This window comes from Schistosoma haematobium, chromosome 4 (genome assembly GCF_000699445.3).
Source record: "Schistosoma haematobium chromosome 4, whole genome shotgun sequence".
In the NCBI taxonomy this organism is placed as follows: Eukaryota; Metazoa; Platyhelminthes; class Trematoda; order Strigeidida; family Schistosomatidae; genus Schistosoma; species Schistosoma haematobium.
In genome coordinates this window covers 20,369,220-20,392,403 of record NC_067199.1, presented here as the reverse complement: position 1 = coordinate 20,392,403, position 23,184 = coordinate 20,369,220, and the positions used below count along the sequence as shown (strand labels likewise).

General features: G+C 35.7%; 1 protein-coding gene across 2 annotated transcripts; it reads left to right on the top strand.

The window, feature by feature from the left end:
* The first annotated feature begins 235 nt into the window (after positions 1-235).
* ARIH2_4 (E3 ubiquitin-protein ligase arih2) lies at positions 236-21,501 on the top strand. Of its 2 annotated transcripts, XM_051215933.1 has the most exons (8): positions 236-522; positions 561-672; positions 3,946-4,180; positions 5,493-6,034; positions 12,189-12,470; positions 14,865-14,910; positions 17,985-18,112; positions 20,323-21,501. In XM_051215933.1, the coding sequence occupies exons 1-8, from the start codon at positions 431-433 to the stop codon at positions 20,689-20,691; spliced, it is 1,806 nt and encodes a 601-aa protein (XP_051066477.1). In that variant the 5' UTR covers positions 236-430; the 3' UTR covers positions 20,692-21,501. The 2 variants fall into 2 exon arrangements, with proteins under 2 accessions (XP_051066477.1, XP_051066476.1); XM_051215932.1 differs by lacking the exons at positions 236-522; positions 561-672; positions 3,946-4,180; positions 5,493-6,034 and having other exon boundaries at positions 7,520-12,470; positions 17,985-21,501.
* The last annotated feature ends 1,683 nt before the right edge of the window (positions 21,502-23,184 follow it).

Sequence of the window (23,184 nt, the reverse complement as noted above, 5' to 3'; positions counted from 1 at the left end):
TAAGCCTAAGCTTTGAACACGAAAGAGCACATATATGAATTTGTGTAAATCTAATCGTGATTAATATCTATAAGTTGTGGAACTTCCTACAAGTTACGTTGGTGCTGCCATTCGCCGGATTTACACAAATTCTTGACGTTTTCTTTAGTTGAATACAGATCAAGGAATACTACTCGATTACTCCTCACAATAATAATTGTCTTCACTCTTTAGGCAGTAAAGAAATTAAACACGAGTTATACTCAACTGTTACCAAGGTCTACCTTCTTTAACCCAAACACAGATCTTAAAAAGCAATAGATCGTCTATTTCTGTCCATATAAGTTTGACGTCTGAAAGTTAGTGTTCGAAGGTTGTTGTAGAAGAAGCGGTTCTTTCTAAAATCTAGGTCGAAATGGTAGTCCTCAATGTTTAATGCTCCGTCTTTAGAATGGAGGAGGAAAACAATGACCAGTCATATGATTCAGATGAATCAGACGATTACAATTATATGGAGCCGGAATATGATGTGGAGGGTGACAGGTATGGGTAAATTTCATTGTTTATGTTATTACATTCAGGTTTTGTTCCGACAGACTTCATCCTGAGTCTTTTCTGTACAAAGCCTTTGAAAGGAATGAAGTTGAAATTTTCCTGAACAGCACAGTTGATACCCTGTGTAACTTAATCAACGTATGTTTCGTTTTGCGCGTTGCTCAAACATAGAAAGGTTGTCAAAAATATGATCCAGTAGTGTTGAATGGTCTTTGGAAATCATTAACAACATAATTTACAGAATTTTAATCTTACAGATGGTATAATTCCAGAGTAATGCTATGCTTCTGATATACAACAGCTCGTCATTGTGAAATCCTTAGAAGACAATAGAACTTCCTCTGGGTATCCTAGTTACGTGGTCTATTTCAAATTTCGTAGCTTTCATCAGTGAATAGCATACCACAGTAATCTGGCACACGATTTATTTTACTGAGTCTTGTCATAAGTCGATCTGTTTGCCTGAACTTTATTAATCCATAGTAATATGGTTGCTTTCGACTGTGTCATGTTTATTATAGGCTTACGTTGTGTCAATCGAAAATGTCGATTTTTCAGTTACATGGACCTGTTTTGTATCAACAATATTTTAACCTCACCAGTCCCACAGTTAGAATTATGAAATTATCCATGGTCCTATGACTGTAACTTTATACACAAACGGAATAAAACGTTATGATAGCCTCAATTAGTTTTATAAGTTGCTTTGGAATAGAGGTCGGTAGTTTTGGATGTGTAACAGGATACAAGGTGGATGACAGCACTGTAACATACTTCAGTACTAAAGTCGACTGTTCTTTCGTCCTCACGATCGGATTATCCAAACTCTTTTGACAAAACAGAAATCTGAAATAAAAAATCCAATTTAGATGGTTTACTGTTTGATAGCTTATCAAGTTTAATTAAACTAATCGGAATGTCGCGAAATGTTCATTGTTAGACCACCTCGACCATCTTTAATAAGACTTACACCTGTTACTTGTCATAGAGAAGCATAGACCGCTCACCAGCATTCTCCATCCAACTCTGTCCTGGGTAATCTCTTCTAATTGTTTCTAGTTGATATTCATACTATTCATGTCTGCTTTCAATTCTCGGCACAATGTGTTCTTCGGCTTTCCTCTTTTCCGTTTCCTTTCAGGATTAAAAGTTAGCGCTTGCCTCGTGATGCAGGTTAATGACTTCTTCAATGTGTGTCCTATCCACTTCCAACGTCTTTTCCATATCTCCTCTTCAGTCAGAAGCCGCTTTGTTCTCCCCCACAGTAGACTATTCCTGATGGTATCCGATCAACGGACATTCAGTATCTTACATAGACAATTGTTTATAAATACTTCTACCTTTTTGATGATGGTTGTGGTAGTTCTCCAAGTTTCAGCTCTGTCCAGTAGAACTGTCTTGACACTTGTATTGAAGATTGTGAGTTTGGTATTGGTTGTTCCTAGTCCCATATGTTCTTCAATTGTAGGAATGCGGCTCTTGGTTTGCCGATCCCCGCCTTTACGTCTGCATCGGATCCTCCTTGTTCATCGATGATGCTACCCAGGTACGTGAGGGATTCCACATTTCCCTGCTAGTTTCTTCGTTGTATCATATAGTTGTTTCATATTTCCTTCTCTTGGAGCTTTTTTCTGCCGTCGTTGCTAGTATTTCTGCTTGTCGGCTCTAATGCTCTTCTTCGCTTGCTTGTTTGCTTCTGTGTACTCAGCTTGTGCTTTGACGTTCTCTGTTCTTGCTCAGTTGGTGTTAATTGCTGTCTTCTTGTTCTTCCTTTCTTGAATCTTGTCCAAGGTTTCCCTAGAGATCCACTCCTCGTGATGATGCTTCTTGTTGCCCAGAACCTGCTGACACTTTGGAGTTAACGCTTTTTTGATCCCTTTTCAGTTGTCCTCCATAGTAGTTTCTTTCAGTATATCCTGTAAGGCTTGGAACCTCTTGTTGAGAGCTATCTTAAATCAGTTGAGTTTGTCAGTATCTCGAAGGAAGGCTGCATTGAACCTTTGTAATGCTGTTTCCCCAGTTGTCCACTGTTTCTTTTGCTTCTCTTGGCTACAACTAAGTGGTGATCTGAAGCCATGTCAGCGCCTCTCCTGGTTCTCACATCTATTATCCTTCGGAATTTTTTATTGATACAAATACAGTCTGTCTGGTTCTCCGTGGTGTGATCCGGTGTGATCTATGTAGCTTTGTGTATGCGTTTGTGTGGGGATATTGTGCTATCTATAACCATTTTGTCGAATTCACATAAGTTTGCAAATCTATCATCATTTCCGTTCCTTTCTCCTAGTCAGTCCATGTCGTCTCAATAAGAGTCCAAATAATAATGTGTGAAGATAGACGTTATTCAGTGTCTTGTACCTCATCAGCATCGGGTCTTGAGATACCATTAGAATTTTAAAGTCTAAACAGAGTTGACTTTTAAGAAATTAATAGTTCTGACGTGATCATTTACTAATTTAATATTTTATGTAATTAAATGCGTAAACGCATATATTGCATAGTTTCAGAATTTTTGAGTTCATGTTTTTCTGAAGTGGTTTGCTCTGATGGAAATAAGTGACTTACTCAAAAATAACTCAGGAAAGACGTATAACGTCGTAGTGAGACTTCTAGTACGGTTCTGAAAAATGTACCCAGTAGTACAGTACCTGGAAAAAGGTTTTTCTACGTGAAGTTTAAGATCGGTGTTTCGTTATAGCCTGGCACCATTCAGGTTACATAATTCGCAGATTGATTTTTACTATCGTTTTCCTTTAGTGTTTAAGTGTAAAGCACTTTTAAAAAATCGCAGAAACAGACGGCTCATTCTTGACATCTAGTCACTCAAAGAGCTTGATTGCTTTTGCTTCGTAATACACAGTAATCGGAGCTTCTTTTGAGGAATTTAATTTTCTTACATAGAAAGGTTTATGCCAGCTACAGACATCTTTGTTACTGTCTGTGAATTCTGGCTTAAAAGCGTAGTTTTACAATTTCTTTTGATGAATTGTACTATATACCTGCAAGTTCACTTGTCTGAATGTAAATACTTAATTTTTATGAGTTGAATCACTTGTCCGTTCGATGTTCTTCTTCACTAAAGAATAACCCTTGTGTTATTGTCTGTCAGCACACCTTTTCCTGGGCTATATGTAACTTGAAATGTATGCTTCGAAATAGGAACCAGAGGTAATCATTTTACAGTTTTATTCTGTTAAGTGAGTAAGTAGTAAATATACTTATCAGGAATATATATTGTGCCAGTGCTCTTATTCTAAGCCTGTTTTTTATACTCATTCTTATTATCATTATTATTCTTCTGTACAACACTTACTTATTTCCATGTAGCGCATTCTTCAGTACCCCATTATACCACTTCCTTTGTATTATAAAAAAGTAAAACCAAACATAAATCTTGTTGAATGATTTCAGGTGCCACCAGCCATAGCTCGTTTGCTGTTACATAATAATAGATGGGACGTGGAGGCAATCAAGAAAAAGTTCTTGACCCATCCTTTACTCACGTTAATTAGTCACAATATACTCCCAAGTCTTAATATACAATCCAGCTCCAGTGATAGTCAAGCAGTAATGGCTACTATTCACGCGATTCAAAACTTCAATTTTCAAGTAGTCTCATACATACTTCCTCCGAAAATCACTCCAGGTTATTTATATTTTTGTACTTAATTTATGACTGACTTTTTTATTGTTGTCCAGGAATTTTTTCGCTTGCTAAATATAATTGTTAAGATGAAGGCTATGTTTGACCTCACTATTAAGTGTTTCTATCCATCATGCCTCTTCCTTAAAGATATGTTCCAGAACTTTTTAACTGAGGTCTAGCTCTCTGCCCTTCTGTCTCAATGTTAGTGTTCAAACGAGTGTTTTTGCTGAACTGAAACTTTACGTGATTAAGTTATTTCATTACTTCGTTTGCATAATTATGATAAATTGTTGTTTTATCACTCTATCGTTCACTCTAAGGATTGGTACAAGGAGAGTGTTATACTTTTATCGAGTCAAATTGAGTTGAAATAATGAACGAAACGTATTCTTGAAAACTAGACTCAAATTTATTGAAAATTGACAGTTACCATTAACAAATTACTGCCATCAAGCTGCCTAAAAAGGCGGATGTGGAAGGCATGACCGTAGATAAAACATTCGTACTGTACAAAATTCCGGTGTTGGTGGAAAGGTTTGTAAAAATCGGCTTGTCCGGAAGAATTTAAATTAAATTCTCCCATTTCCGGACGAGGGCCATGTGTGGTTGTAACCTACTTTTATGAGGCAGTTAATACTAACGCACTGTCTTTTAACATACCTTATAATGTACCTAACAGTCTAAAATGACCAAGATGGCCACTTTATCTGAAAATGTGACTATTAAGTATTAGAGGCCAGTATGTAGGAATCACTAAGTGATTTTTTAATCGTTGAGCCTTAGGTTTGAATCTTGTTAGAGTAACTTGGATCCGAGACTCTCAATAAAATCTCTCATGGGAAGTGTTGCTCAAAACTTAATATATGTATCTGTAATGCTGTAATTATGATTATTGTTATAAGTACTGCATATGCTTCTCCTCTACCAGATGAATAGGTTTTTTGGACAAGGGGTAAACTCGCTTTCTTTAACCATGAAGGTAAAAAGTTTAGGTTTCAATCGTAGCATGAGTTTTCTTGAGGTCATACATACGTTTTACTTACGATTCATGTGAAGCACTAAGCCTACATTTGCAACTTTGAGCTGATATACTAGAATCCAAACTACAGTCTTTCAGGTTGATTACTACATTTCAAATCTTGATTAATATGGTGTATTAGTGTGCTCAAGGTTGCTAATTGTTGCCTGATATTCAACTAATGTTGGAAATATATTTGGTTAAGTTTTGGTTCATCAAAGTACTTCATTGGTTTTCTATTACCGTTATTGGTTATTTATACAGTTTTATTCTTTATACGTTATAATCCTCTAGACTCCTGTTGTGAAATATGTTATACAGTTCCATCAAATAAGACGGACAATCCAGTTAATATATTCAATGAATCAGATTTACAACTGCTTCATAGTCCAACTCCTTTGAAACAAGGGAATTCAAAAAATTGCACTTCGTCTTTCCCCTCCGGCGTAACTCATTTCTCCTCTTCCCATTCTTCTTCTTCCTCTTCTTCCACAACGACAGCAACAACAACAACAACAACTACTACTACTACTAATAATAATATCTACAACACTGTCTTAGATGTTTGGTCAGATAACCCTCATGATAAAAGTTGTGACTTCCTGACCAGTAATAAAATGAATGGTCTCTACGGTCTCTCTTGTGGACATAGATTTTGTCCAGATTGCTGGCGTTCATATTTAACAATTAAAATAGAAGAAGGTTCTAGTATTGAAATTAAATGTATGTCGGTTGGATGTAATGTTTTAGTGATCGAAGATTTCCTTTTAACACTGTTGAAAAATCCGACTGTAAAAGACAAATATTTGAATCTACTGTTTCAACGTATGGTTGAGGTAAGGCATTTTATTCTATTATTCTTAACTGTCAACATGACACCTGGGAAAGAAATTGGGTTAGAGTTGATCTTAGTGACCTGTGAGCGTGACCTCAGTGCCTAAATAGACAACTGCTTACGGTCGGTCACACACGACCTTTTGGTGGGTAATTTCTGTGTTAACTGCCTACTTGTTGAGACCTCACCACCGGAGATGGATATCCGTTGGATAAGGCAGGATGTGCATTTTTAGGGTCTACCTTTTCTAACTCCACTCTTCCTTTGTGGGAAGGTAGCATCGTTGTTATTCTGATTTTCCGAAGGAAACACCTTACTGCCGTCACACCTTTGTACAGTCAGCAATACGACTTCGCTCTCGGATCTTGGGTTTACTGCTTTTAGTTTTACCGTTCTTCAACCGATCTGCCTGACATGATAGGACCTTGAGAAATGATTGTTCCGACCAGTGTAGCCCGATTAGTTCATCACGATAGGCAAGCCCGATCACCACTTCAGGGTAGCAGCAACGGTCGGGTTGAGTAACATGACTAAAAACAAGTCTTATCTGTGATGCTGTCATTCTTCATTTTGCTGCACAATTCAGACATCTCATTGCTTTAATTATTTATCGGTCTGTGGTGTTATTGAGTTCGATGATCTGGTTGGTTTAATTGCAGAGTTTTCCTTATTGTCCTAAACAACATTGTCAGACCTTCGTTATGTCAGTTGCTTTAGTGGCCTCTTTCATTTATATGTGTCTTTTCGTTTGTATACGTTTACCTGGTTCTCTTGACCTTTCTGCTTCTTTGGTGTTTAAAGGTCAGTAAGCATATTCTCAGGATTCTGCGTTATTTTATTCAGGTCCTTTATTTTCTAGTTTCCTGTTATATCGCCTGGTTATATATATATATATATATATATATATATATATATATATATATATATATATATATGGCAAAAATCCATGAAGTCATTGACAATTGGACTGAGCCATGTTGGTAGGTGTAGACTACCTGGTTGGTATCCACGAGATGACAGCAACCGATGGTTAGAGACCTTGAATGACATGGCTAAAAATCGTTTGCAATGGTGAAGGTGCATCCAATCTTTGTGTTCTCCCAAGTCCTAATCTTCTGAATTCTTCATGTCCCTTTCTTTTTTCTCTTTCCAAATTTATTTCATTGGATTATACTCCTTGAAAAACACATTTTAACCCTAATGCTTCAGATTAATGCTCATACTTTTACTACCTCTACCACTATGGGACTTGGATCGACAATTGCATCTCTGTGCTAATGTGATATTGTAGTGAACAAGAACACCAGTGGAGACAATCGAATGTATTTAACACAAAATTACAGGACTTGTTAATAAAATCTAACAATCATAAAGTAAATGCTTAATTTGCAAAATGTCCACCAATTGTCTCAAAATGACTCAAACTTCATTGTTCTTGCATTTTCATACAAATTGAATCCTGTTCCCATTCTTTACTGTTCGATCCTCTTGTCTCTCTGCTGTCAGACCTTCTGTTCACGACTAGCATCATATACTACTTATGTCAATATAAGTAGCACACACCACAGTATGGCAACTCGAACTGATGTACGTACGTACGAAGTTCTACGTTGTTGCTGACTGACTGACCTTTGGTTAACAGATGGACATCTGGTCTACGTTACCTTTGACTCAAATCGGTAAAAGGTAACCGAGTCTTCTGAATCTGTCAAGATTTCATTAGACACCAACATGTCAGGGTTGGTGAGACTTTTGAAACAAGTAAAGTGGTTGATGTTTTCAACTATTTCATTCCCTATTATTAGTTCAGGCGTTGATACAAACCAGTCTTCAGGCAATATTTAGGAGGGCAAACCGATACCGAACTGATAAATCTTCTGTTTAAATGCTTCAATAGGTTTCTCAAGCTTTTCTTACCCCCAGGCTAAATCTACACGACCGGCCAAACCAAAACGTGGCATCAGTGCTTGAAGACACTAACTTCTGGTCTGAGCCATGTTGGTAGATGCAGACTACTTGGTCGGGGTCCACGTGACTATCGTAACCAATGGTTGGAGACTCTTGGTGACATGGCTCAGGATCGATCACGATGGCGTAGGTGTATACACTCTGTCTTCTCTTAAACTAAGAGAATAAAATCGTTTCATATCTTTCTTTTTATCTACTAAGTCTTTCTTCCTGTACTTTGTCGTGATATGCAATCTTTCTTTTATATATTACCACCTCTGCATTAACTACTTTTATGAATCCGATGTTCATCTTGCTGTGCCAATGCGGTATGACAACTTGGACCGATGCATATATATGCCTGGTCCTACGTTGTAGCTAGCTAACTGACTGACTGTTGAACAGGACAAAAGAGGCGCGAGATGTGGAAAGAACGCTTTACTTCAATTTTCATTTATTTACGAAAAATCGAGGGTATTTATATCCTTTCAGACGGCCTTAGACTTCTGGAAGGTTCTGGAACCATACTAAACATAGTAACAGGGTAGGTAATCATCCAATCAAAAATATGACACGTAACTTCTTTTTCCATGTGTTTCTGAGAAACTTACTCGACGCTGGTTAGATAAAATATTTCCCAGCGTTTTCAGAGCCTCTCCGAACTTTTTTCGAGGAATATTCTGGATCTCCCCAACATTAACATACATTGTTGCTCAATACGATCAGATTTTGTATTTTGTCAGCATCTTCACACAGTATAACTGTCGTTTGCGTATTCCAAGTTGGCTAGTCAGTTTTTTGGTAGAACAATTCCCTGAGACAATGTCCATGATGAGGTTGAATAAGAATGGAGAGAGCGGACTACCCTGACGAACACTCAGGGTTGACTATTCTGATGAGAGTTCATTGCAAGGTTCAACTCGGCCAGTAGTGACTGATTATGGCCTGTACAAATTTGATGTAATTTGGTATCCTTTTTAGCGATAGGCGTTACTACAGAACTTCTCGATCAACACGCGATCGTACCTGCTACCTTGATGTGGTGGTAAGGCTTGCCTATCATGATGGCTTAACCGAACTATATTGGCTAAAACACATTTTCATTTGGGCCCTACCATGTTAGGCAGGTCGGTTGAAGAACGGTGAAACTAAAAGCACCATCCGAAGGCTCGAGGACGATGTACTACTGGCTGTACAGATGTGTGGCGGCAGTAAGGTGTCTTCCTCGAACAACCATCACCTGCATCGATTCTCCCTTCTCACAACAGAAGGAAGGGGTTCGAAAAAATTTGCCCTGAAAATGTCACACCTCACCTTACCCGGCGGATTCTTGTCTCTAACGGTAAAGCCTGCAGGAGATTGTGGCAGTTTTTGTCATTGAAAGGTGTAGCAATGAAGTACATTAACATTGTACAGGCTCTCTACTCGAACAATTCCTGTCCGGCCAGAGCTTATGGAGAACTGCCATCGCAATTGGTTACTTTAAGTACTGTTTGTCATGGTTGTCCACTTCCTCCATTTTTATTTAACCTTGTCATAGACATGCTTTTGGAGATGACACTTCCGTCGTCTGACTTTTCAGGGATTGTTCGTCTACCAGGAGGTTCACTTGTTGATTTCGAATACGCGGATGATGTATTTCTCTTTGGTGAAGACGCTGACAAAATGCAATCTCCTGATCGCCTCCAGCAATAAAACGGCTGTTTCAAATGTAAAATGTTACTTCAGGATTGGCTTGCATCATCGCCTGAATTAGTGATAGGGAGCGAAGTAATTGAAAGCATCTGACGCCTCACTTATTTTGAGAGTCTCATCAATGCCAATAGTTTGGTGTCTGACGGAATCTCAGCGCGGATTCAGAAAGCTCTATTGGCTTTTGCCAACTTGCGTCACTTGTGGCGTACAGGAGATATCTGTCTTCCAACCATAGGGTGAGTTTACCGCGCAGCCGTTCGCTCCATCCTCCTTTATGGATGTGAAACATGGCCATTAAGAGTAGGGGATATTTGTATGTTTCTGGTATTCGATAATAGGTGTCTTCAAGGCATTGTTCATACATTTTGGGATCACGGAGTAAGAAGTGTCTGGGTTAGGAATAGAGTAATAGGTAAGGATGGTTAGACGATTGATGAGATAGGTAGTAAATCATCATCAACTGATGTGGTTGGGAAATGTGTTATGGTGTGTGCTACTTATGTTGACAGACATAGACTTAGCCATATTAATAGGTACGGACCACTAGGTCGGGGTCCGCGTATTTGCTGTAACCAATGGGTTGAGACTTTGAGTGGCATAGCTCGAAATCATTTGCACTGGCGCAGGTGCATCCACTCCTTGCCTTTCCGCAGATCATGAGATTCTAAATTCCTCACAACTTTTTTTATTTCGCCAGTTTATATTTTCTTTTTGAGTTGCATCGCCGATGCTTAATATTTCTTCTTACCACTGATATTGCTGCTACTCCTGCTATTTTGGGATTTGGTCTGATAACTTCATCTCGTGCTAATGGGATATGGCAACTTGGACCGATATACATACGTACAGGTTCTACGTTGTGACTGGCTGACTCGATCAACAGTCAAACTCTGCCACAAGGTCGAATTTGGAAAAGTATATCTGTGTTCTGAGACCTAATGAAGAGTGAAGATTCGGACGATACATCCACATTCAGATCTGAAACCAGCCTGGTTTTCTTGAGTTTACTCTACACAAGCCTTACTTTAGTGTCCGATGATTATTGAAGCAAATATTTTGTGTACTATATTAGTTAAACTGATTCCTCTACGGTTACCACAAAGGGTTATTTCTCCTTTCTTATATATCGGGACAACCAGTGATGGAAACTAATCAGATAGGATTACGTCTAGTTTCCAGGTTTTAGCTAAGATTTCAGGTAATCTAACTGCAAAAACTGGATCACCATACTTAAAGTACTTCGAGGTTAATTCTTCAGGACTTTCTGCTGTCCTTAGTGTTAGATTAGCTATAAACTTTTCAACTTCATTAAGGAAAGAAGAGTTTATTTCAATCTCATCCCGATTGTTTTAGAATGGTGGGTAACCTGCTATTAATACTCCAGGAGAGCCTGTTCTACTTTTAGACCTACTGCTATGCTTACGCCTGCGATGCGACAAGAAATGGAAGTCAAATCCTCAGAAATATGGTGTATAGATTTGGCTGGTTCTATGTATTAATTAGGTGAGTTCAAGTGAATAATCGTACTTGGATCATGTGTGCATCTTTTGGAGATAACATATCGATAGGACGAGATTATGGAGCACTAGCCAAGGAAGCCTATTGGTCTATCTGACACAAGGCTTGAACGTTGGACACTCCAAAATATAATTTGTAGTGCAGTTTCAGGAGACGAGGAATAACATCTCTTGAACTCATCTCCTTAACACTGGTGGTACATGGCGGTAAAGTAATAGGGGAAGGGTTAATAACGGGAATAGGAGAAGTACTGAGAAATAATGAAGTGATTTTTTCGTGAACAAGGTGATCTCGAGTGCGGTTAAAAGTATTAGGGTGGTTATCACTTCCCTGTTGACTTCACCATGGAAGGATGGTTTATATTTTCAGGACGTGAAAATGAAACTGAATTAGTAGTGGTCTTAGTGATCTAGGAGCGTAACAGAGCCCAAGGTACAACTGCTTAAGGCCGATCGAGGGCGAACTTTTTGCAGATTTTTGGTTATATCAGCTCCGTCATTGAAAAAGGCTTTACTATCGGAGATAAAAAATTCATTGGATTAAATGAAGTATGACGTATTTAGGGTCAATCTTTTCCAACCCTTCCATTGCAAGGAGGCAGCAGATGGGGATGCTGGTTATCTGTAGGGACTTCCTTACTGCCTTCATACTTCCATATAGTCCGCAGTACGACTTCTCCCTCGGAACTTGGGTTACCGCCTCCTCCACTAAACTACTTGATGTGGTAGGACCTAAAGAAATAGATGTTCTAGTCAATGTAGCTTGACTGGGTCAGTGCTGTAGGTTAGTCTGAACATCACGCCAAGGTAACAGCTACAATCCGGATTTTCTGGTTATCATAACTACAAACTGCATAGGACGTTTAGCTTTTCGTTGTAGTTATAAATACAAGTCATCGAGCTTGCAGTACTACAAACCAATGCTTATTCATTTTATTTAGATTTCTAATTTTCAGGTTGAATGACTTAACGTTTCGTTTTTCTCAATGATTTTAGAGTCATCCATCATTACGTTTTTGTGTCGGTTTGAGTTGTCCTGTTTTGATTTGTGCGCTTGAAGAACCAAAAGCACGGCGTGTTCAGTGCGAGCGGTGCCATGCAGAGTTCTGTTTTATGTGCTCGGAAGCGTATCATGCTCCAACTAGTTGTGCAACTCTAAAGCACTGGCTTGTTAAGTGTCGAGATGATTCAGGAACAGCAAATTATATGACAGCTCATACAAAAGATTGTCCATCGTGTCATGTGTGTATCGAGAAAAATGAAGGTTGCAATCATATGGTAGGTGAATTTATATTACTCTTTTATTATTTCATGACAATTAAAGTTCTGTTCTGGGGATCCAGAATAACACTCGAAAAAAAGCCAAAAAAGGCTCTGAAAACGCTAAGCGTCCTATCCAATCAGCACTCACCAGAAGTTTTTCCAGAAACATCTAGAAAATTAAAAGTCACACGTCGGGTTTCTGGTTGGATGATTACCTATACTGCTATTATGTTTAGTAGCGTTCTAGAATTTTCCGGAAACCCAAGGTCATCTAAAATACCTTAAAAACCTTAGATTTTCTGTACATAAAAGAACCTTTGGAGTAAATCATTTCTTCCATATTTCGCGCCTTTTCGCTTATGCTCAAGTCACTGTGTAGATTTAGCCTGGTAGTTACTAGAAGAGCTTAGAAACCGAACCTAACGTTCAATTTGAAAACTTATCAAGTTCAAACCACTTCGTTTATCTAAAACAACAGTAAAAAGTAGTAAAAAGTTTGATTTTTTATAAAATGTGATCATACATCAGTTGATAATTTTATTTATGCGAAAATAAAAAAAAGAGGTTAAACAACACAGTTTGATAATCAAAATTTAGAAAACATTCCGTGATTAGCTATAAGGTTGATAAAAATCAGAAGTGAATATAAGTAGGAGATTATATATCACAGGATTGATTCCTTAAACCAAATAATATTTTGAAACGTATATTTGGCATGCTCAAACTCATGACAAAGGCTTATCAGTTAGTTGTTTGTAAACAGAGCCATTTAAAAAAGTAAAATGTTTTCTATTTGGAAATTGGAAAGAAGAACAAATGTTAGATAGTTTAAACATTATTGTAATATATATGGTCTAATTTCGGGCACTTTCATACATTATTATTAATAAATTTAACAATGTATTAGGTTAGGAGCTTGTAATAATGTGTTGTTAGTGTATATACTTTGGGAATTATTATCACACTTTTATGCAACCTGGTTTTTTCTAGACAGTAGAGTGTACCATTCCGATTCGACCAAATATTTCATGACCGTGTATCCAAATACATTTCTTCATAACTGTTATTACAGGCCTATTGTAATTATTTTCGTTGGCATAATTATTCTACCTTATCTGCCCATATATATATAGTTGCTTGAAATCGATGTATCCTCTATGTAATTAGTATTTTGACTTTTAGAGTTCACATTTTTATAAATCGGATTCGATCGTTGAATATATATGGAATTAATTTTGGGATGTATATTTTAAGTAGAATACTACGAAGCGGATTTGGAAATGTATTCTGTTAAGGTGTGGCTCGTTAGTTCATCTGCTTCACTATACCTATAAGTTACAGACTTAAACCTTTTTTGCGCCCGTCAAGATGTGAATGATGAACTAATACAGTCGGTCCTCAGATAATGGTTGTGGCTTATACTTCATTAATAGGAAAGAAGATCCTCAAATTGTTGAGTCATTCCTTATTTTTATTAGCTTAATTATAACTTAATTATAAGATCTCTAGTCATTTGTCTGACGGTTTAGCTACTATTCTTATTTACATAGCGATCACACGTTCATACGTCATCAGTAAAATTGCTTAGTCAGTACCTCAGTATACTGTTTAATATTTTTAAAAAGATAAGTTTTATATTCAAACACTCACATTGTCAGCGTAATTAACTAAAATATTCCAGTTTTTACGTTTAAGCTAATGTACATTCTCAAAGTTGTGCTGTGGTCTGTTTATAGGTTTTTCAGTGATATACTTATTGTATTCTTTTCACTTCGAATTCATATAAGTTGAACATGAATTTTCCCTCAATATTTTGTTAATTTGTCCGATTATTTACCCTTTTGTACATGTGTGCTTGAGCTACATTTTCATATGTAACACTTCGTGTATATATAAATCATACTGAATTATCGATGCTTTCAGAAATTAAAATTCATATGTAACTTTATTTGTGTTCATATTAGTTTACTGTAATATGAGTCGTTGTTTAGACTTGATTAATTAGTATACCACACTTCTATAGCATTTCAGGACTTCGTTTCATGTCAATGAACTATAAAAGAACAAAACGAAGCTATAAAATTTCAAATTATTTTAAAGACTACCTACGAACTTGAATACATCTTCAAATGATCTTAAAAAATTTTTCCCGCCCAAATAATTAGAAAGCAAAAAGTTGAACATATGATTATTTAGATTTTATACAATGTAAAATTTGCCAAATATATTTCACTTTTGCGTAATTGATGAACTTTTCTAGGTTGCCTGTAGGCTTTTAACCACTAGAGTTTATTATTAAGGATTAAGGTTTGAGATTAAAATATATGTAAAACTGTCCATATTCATTAACTATAGAAGTATTTTCTTCAGAAATAATTTTATAATGTTTAACCTTTTTCTACCATTTAGAAATGCTCAATTTGTCACTACGAATTCTGCTGGGTGTGTTTAGGCGGTAAGTAATTGTAATACTGTTAATAGTGGTAGTAATCGTAGATTTTTTTAAACCATTGTTATGTTTTTCAGTTTTGTATCATTTTAACATATAATAATGTATCTCCATTCATGTGATTTATTACCGTTATATGTATTGCGATGTGTGTATGCGCTTTCCAGACACTAGAAATATTTAATCAGAATTATTTTAAAACAGGCTATTAAGAACACCATACTTATTTAGCTTGTACTCAGTCACGTCTAATTGATACGCTTCATCATTGTTCAACTGATTTCTTGTATAATTTCAAGTAGATTTTTCAGAATGACAACCATCTCTTTTTTATACTTTTTTTTTAATGTTAATCTATGAATTCTTTAGTCTATTTCAACTTGGTATTGATGACTATAGTAAATAGAAATAATTCATCAGACCCCACATTGTTTACTGACAAACATTGAAACTTTCTTTTGTAAGTTAATGTAACGAAATCAGGAAAAAAGCTTTTAAAACATGGAAGTTAAGTAAATAGTCTTTTAGCTAGTGAATATGACGAAAATTGATACGGCAACTATGGAATAGGAAATACGTCAGTTAACTGGATATTATGGTAAATAAAACTTCAAGGGACATCGGGTTAATATATACAGTGAACATATATGATTTTCGTCTAACTCAATGATTCATAACAAATTTCAAAAAAGGGGCTGTAGCTTAGTGGTTAAAACACTCACTTTCTGTTCAATAAGTTGTAAGTTCGAACCTCGTAACACTTCAGTTTGGGGATTCAGGTATAATGTCATTATCTCTCAAACAAACAGTGTAACTCAACGCCGGATACATTAACTTGGACTTAATAAACGAGTTATATTCATAGTACGAAACAAGATATTACTTTGTTATGTTACTGGTGGATTAGAATATTATTTTACATCAACCTGACTGACTGTAAGCCATTGTAACCACTTCATATTTTTCCATCAGTATAAAGAAAATAGATTACACAAATAACCTTTAACTGTGAGTAATATATATTTATTTTGTACTTTGTTGTACAAATACAAACTGCATTAAATAGTATTTGTTAAGTATCAGAAATTAATATTACCTCAATGTGCCCTCGTACACTAGTACTGTAAATGATGAATGGTAAAACTGAACTACGAACCTTTCAGGGAACTAAATTTAATTACCGCGTTGAAATGAAATCTTACCTTGAATAATTGGAAATAACGATACACTGTATTATCGTTTCGTTGTAGTTTCATAAAGTATACTTTAATGGGACCGAATTCATAGTCTACATGTTTTTGAGTGAACATATTCTGCTACTTGTGTTTTGGGGATATTAAAAGTGGTAGTTAGTCACCTGTTTATTTGCGACGTATTTCTAGCTGCTTCATAGTTATTTTTGTTAATGAAAACCTTAAGTCTTAAGTATAATATTGATAATAATTTTAGCTACTAAATAAATATAAACCAATGTGAGAAGGTTAACGAATAAAGAAAAATTTGTACGGATGAGAAACCAAGGAATAGAGAGAATTTTTTTGGTACATAAGGTAGTAAATCATTTAATCTCAATCAATAGGATGTCTGTTATTCATTGTACTTAAGTATGCTGCCTAGTGCTTGTTATCTATTGGTTATTTATTAAGAGGGGGTGGGTGGTCTATAACAAATTCTTGGCATCTGGTAGAGTAGATAGCTGCTTTCATAAGCTGAGGTACTTTCAACTATAACTATTAGTAGTGTTATTGAAAGAACACAAGTTAAAATTCCCAACTAGTCAGTGGCAAATAGCAGTATGACCGTTGAGCTGGAAATCATGAACTTAGGGTTCCAATAGATCGTAAAATTAAACCTTGTTCAGATACAACAATATGTTGACATCTTATATTGTCAAAGTGGAATTGTTTGGTATCGATCAAATCACCGATAAGATAGGACTCAAGAAGTTTACACAGTTACTCACTTCGTTTAAAAATAAAACTGGTCGAACATGGAGAACATCAGGAAGGGGAGCTTTTAAGAAAACCTGGTTTTCAAACTTTTCTTAAGAATTCATTCGTTTCCAAGAATGAGGGAAAATTCCATAACAAAAACTGTGATCAATGTGTCTGACTATGTGTATGTCAAATTCTGAATAAAAAGAAAGAACAAGAAGATGTAGAAGAGAAACACTTCAAAACACAATTTCAACAAATAGTCATGCAGAACACGTCTTTTTTTTACAAAAAGAATCCAAATTGTCATGTAAAACTATATAATTTGTCTGCATTTTTCCTTAAACTATGATACAGAAGAACAATAGAACCTTAGCTGTCTTTTTATCAAGTTAAATTTGTTTCCCATTGTACTGAAGGTGAATCGGGTATCGCCAGTCAACGTAGTAATTTTGAAAGACAGGGGACCAAATTCACTTTGTTTTGGATCCCTTTTAATAATTGACTTGTTTATAATGTTATTTCTATTCCCAAGATTCAGGTTATCGGGTTTAGGAAAGCATTTTTGGTAGACAAAATATGTTGTTTCTAGCTGTGGGACTTTTGGTACTCCACCAAGCCACAAGAATTTAAGTAAATTCAAATGTTCTCTCCATTTAAGAAATTCTGTTTTCGTTACCGAGTATAGATAATTTGCTGTTGTAATATAATAAGCGAACATTTAAAGTGTGATCTACAAAATCATTGTACAGTGTATAGTTCTAGTGGAATGTTTGCTTGGTACTTTTAAGCAACAAACAGAGGCAGTGTCCGTTGGCATATTACTAAAAGTCTTGTTCGTGTTTGCAAGTACGATGCAATATGGTGGCAAAAATGTTTCGCTGAGGTGTCGCCTAATTTAATCTCTGCCGTTAACTGTACATTTGTCACTACATTCATAAATCACCTCAACACAAACTTAAAAAGAAATACTAAGTAGAAACCTTCATCATACGCTTTCTGTTAATTACTACTTTTATGGTAAGGGATTTAGTATTAAGGAGGAGTATTTTATAAAACCCTTTCATATATAAGTAAAAAATATACGCCTCAACTCTCTTTAACATAGTAGTAATATAAGTTTTTTCCATTTCCATGTCTAAAAAGTTTGGAAATCACACGATGCAGAATACTACTTTTGCAGCAAATATCAAGAGAATCCAGATTCTGCAAAAGAATCCGTACGAACGCGTGCACGTGAATCTCTGGAACGCTATATGTTTTATTATGAACGAGTAAGTTCGTTTGTGCAGTTTTTTTTAAAAATTAGATCCTTTATGTTGCCTTTTTGTGTGTACATTTTAGATACACTAACTGTATTAATATCTAGGCTTGTACAATATATTTGTTTGTTTGTCTCTGTAAATAAAACTTTTAAATAACATTATCGACTTAGATGTACTTATTTATTGAATAGTTTTCAATATCTATTTATGTGTCTATTGTACTTTTGGTAGCCCTGGATTATCTGACTCTAATTGGATTGTTTCTGATTGCTATCGAAATACACATGTCATCATCATCAACTCAAATCGCGTTGGTGATTAACGGAATCAGATAAGTCAAATACGAGAATGAGGTTTGAATACGTATATTTCATACAATCGTTGATCGGAAAGTGAAGCAAAGCGAAATGACGCGCGATGAATGCGAGTGACCCAACTTCATTTAATCCAGCGTTAATCGATATAGTCAGACAAAAATAAGTTACAGAGATGTGGTGAGTAAGATATGAAGTGCACACACGCTTACATAAAAAGTAGTCAAGGTTGATAAACGAATAAGTGATAGGGTAAAAATGTGGCTTACGAAGAATGAATAGATTGATCTGTCCAGAGGGTAGAATAATCTGTGTGAGCTTGACACAGTATCATCCCCTACATACTAACATTATTTGCATGAAAGTGGTATAAGTAGTAGTGATAATAATAAAAACAGTGGAAATGTTGTTTTTCAAATTCTAACAGACCAAAGCTTTAAGAAAATGTCATAAAAATCTTACTCCGTTTATATCCGCTGTTGTGTGTAAACAGTTTGAAATATTTCTGAATTCCTGGTACATCTCAGTTAATTCAGTTTGAGAAATCGCCATAGTCATTCTCTTTATAATAATCAATTTCACGATAACTAGTCCTTGTTGTTGACTTTATTTAATCTATGATGTTCCAATCATGGCCATTTAAACTAAAGGAGGGGAGGTTAACTAATTAGTTGGCTTTCTGCAACTTGTTTAACACTTTGGTGAAATGTCATTATACAATATTTTAGAAAATAGTTTCTAAACTGATTATCACATGTTTCAAAGTTTAGTCCAACTAGTTCACCTTAGTCACTCTGTTGTAAGGTATGTTCTTGATTTTTCATGGTTAGAGACTTCGGTTGACATGGCTCAGAATCGTTCTCAATGGCCCAGATGCCCTCAATCTTTGTCTTCTCTTAGATCATAAGTTTATAGATTTCTCACATACTTTTTAAATCTCATTAATTCATATTTTTCTGAATTGTATCTTTGACGCCTAATCTTTTCAATCATTACTCATACTGTTACTACCTCTACCATTCTGGTATTTGTCGTGAAAATTTCTTCTCTCTGTGCTAATCTGATATGGGAACTTTAACCGACGTACACATGTGGCAGGTTCTACGTTGTTTTTGACTAACTTTCTTGGTTTTTACTGATATTTGATAATTATGAGTAATGACAAAAAGAATAAAATCGAGGTCTAAAGTCAGCTGAAAAATCACTGTAACCTAGGAGACATCAGGCAGATGGACTCTCCAACAAGGTTCTCTCACGAACCCACTCTCATTTGTCAAATGGATAGTTGTTAGGAGTGTGTTAAGCCTAATCGAAGCGTATATACGTACGAAGTAGTAAGATGCTGCTTCTCATGTCAGGTTCAGCTAATTATCATTGTTCCTGTCATATATTATTTCGTGATTTTAATCTTATTTAGCAGGAAGCAAGAAACCAGTAGCTCTTAGATTTTGTGCTAATTAGCATTCTGTAGCATGTATATCTAGAATTTTAAACAACTGATATTTCTCGTAAGATTCTTTTTCATTAAATAACTTCCTATCTGCCACTCATAAGTTATAATGTAGTCGTTTTGAAAGTAATCGTAAATCGTTGATCATACTCGACTGCTTTTTTTTCTGAAATCAGATTAACTATATTAGTAAATTAGTTGTCTGATAAAAACGATTTCAGCTAAACTAATTACTAACCAGTAGTAAATATTTTAAAACTGACCTTTCCAATTTAGTTTACTTATCGATCTAAATTTTACTTATTGTCGTGATCATTTCCGGAAATGTAATAACATTCATTTTAAATCAAATGTATTCATAAATCTCCATTTCGATTCACTGGACACCAATGCCTTCATTAATTTGTTTTTGATAATTCCGATTTTATTTCTCAACTGTTTATTCTATATGATAGTGGGAAAATCATGAACGTAGTCTACGATTAGAACATGATCAACGAGCACGTATTCAAACGCGTATTAATGAAAAAGTTTTGAAAAAAGAAGGTACATGGATTGATTGGCAATATTTGTTACTTGCTGCAGATACATTAAGAAATTGTCGATATACTTTAAAGTATACTTATCCTCATGCATTTTATGGTGAAAAATTGGAACGTAAAGAGTTATTTGAATATCAGCAAGCTTTATTAGAAGCGGAAGTAGAAGATTTATCATGGAAAATAGAACATGCTGAAATAACAGATCGAGCAGATTTACAAAATAAAATGGATATTTGTGAGAAGCATCGTTTAACTTTGTTACAAGAATTTCTAACTAATTAAATCATGTTCTCATTTCTTTTGTTTTTTTTTCTAACTCAGAAAAACTATTTATTTATTATTTTTTGTGTTAGTGATCTATAAGATTTCATTTACCTTCATCTCTTTTTTCTTCTGTTACTTACTTATCGACTTACTTAGACAAAACAATGACACACAATAACGGTGTTAACGACTACATAGCATCGTTTTTTTTGTTTAAAATTTTAGTCTTATCCTTTTAATTACACCCAGTCACTCTTCTGTTAATGTTTCTAGAACAATATTCATTAGTCTTCATGACAGTGTCCTTTCTCTACTTATCTTCACTGTTGAGTGCAAATAGACTCATTGAAACACATTGAATCTTGGCTTCTGATTTCATTGTGTGTGCTATTTGCCAATTTTGTCTATGTCTTTGTCTTTTATTATAAATGATAATTTATCCTTTACCAGCTTTGCTGACTGTGTCATTCTAATCATTAACTTTGATTATTCTTTTAAGATCTACTTATTGTAAATCTTGCTCTTTGATATCCGTTCATCACATTCTTTCGTATAAATATTTGGGTAATCGTTATAGTGCTTTTTTGTAGCCTTTATATTTCGTTAAGATAAGTCACCATCTATTTGTTTTAGGGATGATTTGTCCTAATTTGTGCTGGATAACTATCGAGTTTTGTTCATGGTATCTTCCTATTTTAGTGATAAACTGTGATTCACAAAGTTATTGCAAAATGAATGGAGTTCCTAGTCGTCACTTAGATTTTCGATAAAGATTTTTTATCTCATATGAATACGTTATAGACTGTATCAATATGTACAATTGCCGCGATTTTTAATACTTCCACGTTTATATGGTTAACGTTCTTCAGTTCTAAGATGTCGAACGTGGTTAGTGAGTTTGATCATGTTACAAATTCTAGGAACTCGTTTTGTACATAGAATAAACTACTTAATTTAATGAAAGCTAGGAATCCTCTTTAAGTTTATCGGACTGGTTATCAGTCAGTCAGTCAGCTGCAACGTAGGACCAGGCACATATATGCATCGGTCCAGGTTGCCATACCTCATTAACACAACAGGATGGACACCGGATTCATAAAAGTAGTTAATGCAGAGGTGGTAATATATAAAAGAAAGATTGCATATCACGACAAAGTACAGGAGGAAAGAATTAGTTCGTAGAAAGAAAGATATGAAACGATTTTAATCTCTTAGTTTAAGAGAAGACAGAGTGTATACACCTACACCATCGTGATCGATTCTGAGCCATGTCACCAAGAGTCTCCAACCATTGGTTACGATAGTCACGTGGACCCCGACCAAGTAGTCTGCATCTACCAACATGGCTCAAACTAGAAGTTAGTGTCTTCAAGTACTGATGCCACGTTTTGGTTTGGCCGCCCCTAACCTTCTTCCAACCATTCCCGACACCGGTTAGCATTACACGTCGTGGTAATCGGTGTTCAGGCATACGTAACACGTGGCCCAACCATATCAGTCGATGAAGATTCACAACCTCCTCAGCCGATTTACCATCATTCCCTAATACCGTGCGTCTAACCTCACTATTACTTACCCGGTGATCCCAGCAGACGCCAGCAATATTTCTAAGGCATCTGTGGTCAAATACTAGTAGCTTACGAATGTCTTCTACTCTTAATGGCCATGTTTCGCTGCCATAAATTAAAACAGAACGGACTGCCGCGCAGTCTACTCGTCCTTTTATTGATAGACGGATATCTCGCCTTCGCCAAAGGTGACGTAAGTTGGCAAATGCCAAACGAGCTTTTCGAATCCGTGCTGAGATTTCGTCAGACACCAACCCATTAGGGCTGATCAGACTTCCAAGATAAGTGAAGTTGTCAACGCGTTCGACTACTTCACTCCCTATCCTTAGTTCAGGTGTTGATGCAGACCAGTCCTGAAGCAGCAGTTTGCATTTCGAGGGAGAGAAGCGCATCCCGAACATTCTGGCATTGTTGCCCAGTGCTACCAAAAGAATCTGCATTTTGTCAGCGTCTTCATCAAACAGGACTATATCATCTGCGTATTCTAAGTCGATAAATTGACCTTTCCTGTTCCAAGAAACAGGATAATAAACGCCATAAACTTGGTTGATCTACCCAAGATTACGTTGTGCTTCCGATGCGTTAACATTCTTGTTGAATGTTTTCTTGGGCAACTTTTCAATCCAGATATTTACACTACTCATAAGTAGCCAAATATGTTTCCTTTGTTTTTGAGTGAGAATTCTGAAAAGCAATTTAGATCTTCAAGTGAGCAACTATTTTATATTTAACCACAAATGTGTGAGATAAGATGGAAGTTTTACTTTATTTGCTCCAGCGTGGAGATGTCTACGGATACTTAAAATTGCTATATTTCTAGTTGTAAAATAATATAATAATATGATAATATATAATATAATAATAATAATAATAATTAATTACTGCACTTCATAGTGTTTTTTTCATTTGGACAATGAATGCACTCGTTATAAGATAATAGAGA